We start from the raw sequence: 3832 nt of genomic DNA on the forward strand, positions 1-3832 counted from the left end.
AGCCGGCCGGCGGAAAAAAAGAGAAAGAGCTAGAGAGGGATTGTTAGTCAAATGGGAGGATGGAGAATAAACAGAGAGAGAGAGAGAGAGAGAGAGAGAGAGAGAGAGAGAGAGAGAGAGAGAGAGAGAGAGAGAGAGAGAGAGAGAGAGAGAGAGAGAGAGCGAGAGAGAGAGAGCGAGAGAGAGAGAGAGAGAGAGAGAGAGAGAGAGAGAGAGAAATGAGTAGGAGAGAGAGAGAGAGAGAGAGAGAGAGAGAGAGAGAGAGAGAGAGAGAGAGAGAGAGAGAGAAAAAAATGAGTAGGAGAGAGAGGGGGGAGAGAGAAAAAAGAGGGGGGGAAGAGTTAGAGAGGGAACGAGGGGGGGGGGGGAGAAGAAGGGGGGGGGGGGGTTGCGCGAGGGAAAGAGAGAGAGCGAGAGAGAGAGAGGATCGATTTAGGCAGGGCTGTGGTTCCCCGGCTATAAGCTCGCCTTTCCCTCGATGCCTCCACCCCCGGAAGGAGGAGCGTCGGCCGCGTAGTAGGGCGTCAGAATCCTCAATTTCCAACTTAGCATCTTGGCAGGACGTTTTCCCGAGCAAAGCCCCCTCGTCCGACGGTAAAAAAAAAAAAACTTGTGCTGCATGGCATGAGAGCCTCCGAGCCGAGACTCAGATATCAGGAACGGCCGGAAAGCGACGCGCCGAGGAGGAAGAGAAACCTGGCGCTCAGAGGCTGCCGGCAGCGGCCGAAGTGAGAGAGTGCATGAGGAGGACTTCTCTGCGCAGTTGTATTCCTGCTCCATAGTTGTTCGGTAGTCGGGGACAGACCGCGGTCTGCTGGTCACAGCCTCTATGAGCTGCTTCCACTGAGAGAATAACAAGGGAAAAGTGCTCCAGTCGTCTGCTTCGCCTTGACTTGTCTCGGGGTTCCAGCATGGCGTATCCTCAGGGCTACTTGTACCAGCCATCCGCTTCTCTGGCGCTGTACTCGTGCCCGGCGTACAGCGCGGGCGTGATCTCGGGACCAAGGACCGAGGAGCTCGGGCGGTCCTCGAGCGGGTCCGCCTTCGCGCCCTACGCCGGGTCCACCGCCTTCACCGGCGCGTCGCCCAGCTACGGGTCCCACCTGCCGTACGCGGCGGACGCGGCGGCCGCAGCGGCGACCTTCTCCTCCTATGTGGTGAGTGGATTATTGTTCATTTAATCACCGTTCAACCGATCTGAGGTCTGGATTAACGCGTTGACCCGCCAGTGTTATCTCAACTATTTAGGATGTTTTATTTGCGTCAGTGTAAGACAGTTGCGTACAATTAAATACACAATTAATGCGTGTCCGCTCGTTTGACGAACGGTTTATGTTATTCTATTTAATTGCCAAATAAATCATATTTTACAAAATGGGTGTAGGCTACGATGTCGCAGTAGCCTATTTAAGGGAATTGCCTGTAAACGGTTTTGGTGTTTTTAAGGCCTGAATATTGTTTTAAAACTTTATTATCCGACATTGAAAGAGACGATTTAATACGGACAGATTCCGTGAGCTGGACACCAACGGTTTACAAAATGAGCAGACTTTAGGAAATAATTACAGCCCAAGAAACACCGAACAGACCTCATAGTTCTGGAGAGGAGCAGCATGATAATGATATTCCGGATGAAAATTAGGTCAATTTAACGCCACTTCAATAACTGCCCCCTTATGGTTTAAATAATTATCAGAATAAAGTCGCCTGGCGTCAACAATTTGGAATCGTTGCCGGCCCACAAACGAACTTTACGTTTATTATAATTACCTTTTATTACCAAATGTACCAAATAGCGAATTATGTATTTTTTAGGCCTGTGTGTGTGTGTGTGTGTGTGTGTGTGTGTGTGTGTGTGTGTGTGTGTGTGTGTGTGTGTGTGTGTGTGTGTGTGTGTGTGTTTATATACGCGCATGCGCGTGAATCCGCGCCAGTGTGTTCGTGCACGTGCCAGTGTGTATGCATGCATGTGCGTTATTGTGTGTTCGCGTGTGTGTTCGCGCGCGCGTGCTTGTGTGTGCGTGTTTGCGCGCGCGCGCGTGTGTGTGTGTGTGTGTGTGTGTGTGTGTGTGTGTGTGTGTGTGTGTGTGTGTGTGTGTGTGTGTGTGTGTGTGTGTGTGTGTGCATCAAAGTGGCTTTGAAGCAGTCAAAAGTCAAACATTTTCTGTACTTTTATAACAAGCTTATTTCTCGCCTGATTCTCCAGGGTTCTCCCTACGACCACACCACGGGCATGGCCGGTTCGATAGGCTACCACCCCTACGCGGCCCCCCTGGGCTCCTACCCGTACGGGGACCCGGCCTACCGGAAGAACGCTACCCGGGACGCCACCGCTACCCTGAAGGCCTGGCTGAACGAGCACCGCAAGAACCCCTACCCCACCAAGGGCGAGAAAATCATGCTGGCCATCATCACCAAGATGACCCTCACGCAGGTGTCCACCTGGTTCGCCAACGCCAGGAGGAGGCTAAAGAAGGAGAACAAGATGACCTGGACCCCCAGGAACCGCAGCGAGGATGAGGACGAGGACGAGAACATCGATCTGGAGAAGAACGACGATGATGAGCCCAACAAGCCGAGCGACAAGGGGGACTCCACTGACACCGAGTCAGGTTAGCGCGCATACGAGAAAATCATCCATTTTTCATGGCAGTCGTTTCCACTCAGGGGGCGAAATTGATTGCTGGTTAATGGTGGTTTATTATTTATAATGGGACAATTGCTTTAAATAATAATCACCTTGAACTCCCCTCGTTTGACTTCTCAGGGGCTGGATTTGCTGGTGACGCACAGTGTTTAGCAGTCAATTTATCTTGAACTGCATAATAAGGATACAGCTGGTGAATTGCTGTTTGGCTAATGATAATTATTACCATTTTATGACCATTAATATTCCACACACCCGGTTTTTACAGGGTGTGTGGTGTAAGCTTTGGGGTCCATTATTAAACACCTATTATCGGGCCTATTGTTATGTTAATGTTTTAATGCTGCAAATATATTTGTACACTCAAACCACGAACATATGTCCGAGCTGCTTTTGTTATCCGAGGCCTTCATAATACATTATCTCTGGACTTGGACTCACAACCTCCGTGTTTTTCCCTCCATCGCAGATCATAAATCGCTGCACCCAGGGGACCTGCAGGCGTGCGACCGCTTCAAGGAAGAGACGCACGGCACTAGAGACATGGATCCCCTCCTCAGCGACTCGGAATTAAAAGAGCAGGACGAGCGGACGGATCTGCTGCTGTCTGATCACACCCTAGCCAAACCCACCACCTCCTCTCCTTCTGCCGCGCCCCCCCGGGGAACCGAACTGCCACACGCGGAGCAGCGCGACAAACCCGCAGACTCGCACCACGTGGGGCCCACGGGCCCGGTGAACAGTAACGTGACGTCGGTCATCCACTCGCTCCCGTCGGCGCCGAAGCCCAAACTGTGGTCGCTGGCGGAGATCGCCACGTCGTCGGACAGGTGTAAGGGCAGCAGCGAGCCACTGCCGTTGCCGTTGGGCCACGGCGCAGACGCGTCGCCCCCCTCGCGCTCGTCCCCGCACTGCCACCTCCCCAACAGCAGCACCGTGTTGTCGAGGCCCCTGTACTACACGTCCCCATTCTACCCCGGCTACACGAACTATGGCGGCTTTGGACACCTGCACAGTAACCAGGGCCCCGGCTCGGGGGGGCCCGGGGCCCACCTGAACGGATTAAACCACCAGACTGTGTTAAGTAGAGCAGAGGCGCTGGTCAGGGAGAGCCACAGAGTCAGAGGCCAGACGCAGCAGGTAGATCTCTTTAAAGACTCCCCTTATGAACTAAAGAAAGGTATG

General features: G+C 52.8%; 1 protein-coding gene across 1 annotated transcript in view; it reads left to right on the plus strand.

Moving 5' to 3' along the window:
* Positions 1–528: 528 nt before the first annotated feature.
* Positions 529–3832, plus strand: part of irx5a (iroquois homeobox 5a) — a 3761-nt gene continuing 457 nt past the window's right edge. The window contains exons 1-3 of the mRNA XM_056608697.1: positions 529–1157; positions 2207–2612; positions 3117–3832. The exon at positions 3117–3832 is cut by the window's right edge and continues 457 nt beyond it. Of these exons, the coding sequence (XP_056464672.1) occupies positions 912–1157; positions 2207–2612; positions 3117–3832 (1368 nt within the window). The 5' untranslated portion in view covers positions 529–911. The remainder of the gene's footprint in view (positions 1158–2206; positions 2613–3116) is intronic.

Source organism: Gadus chalcogrammus, chromosome 14, assembly GCF_026213295.1.
Source record: "Gadus chalcogrammus isolate NIFS_2021 chromosome 14, NIFS_Gcha_1.0, whole genome shotgun sequence".
NCBI lineage: Eukaryota > Metazoa > Chordata > Actinopteri > Gadiformes > Gadidae > Gadus > Gadus chalcogrammus.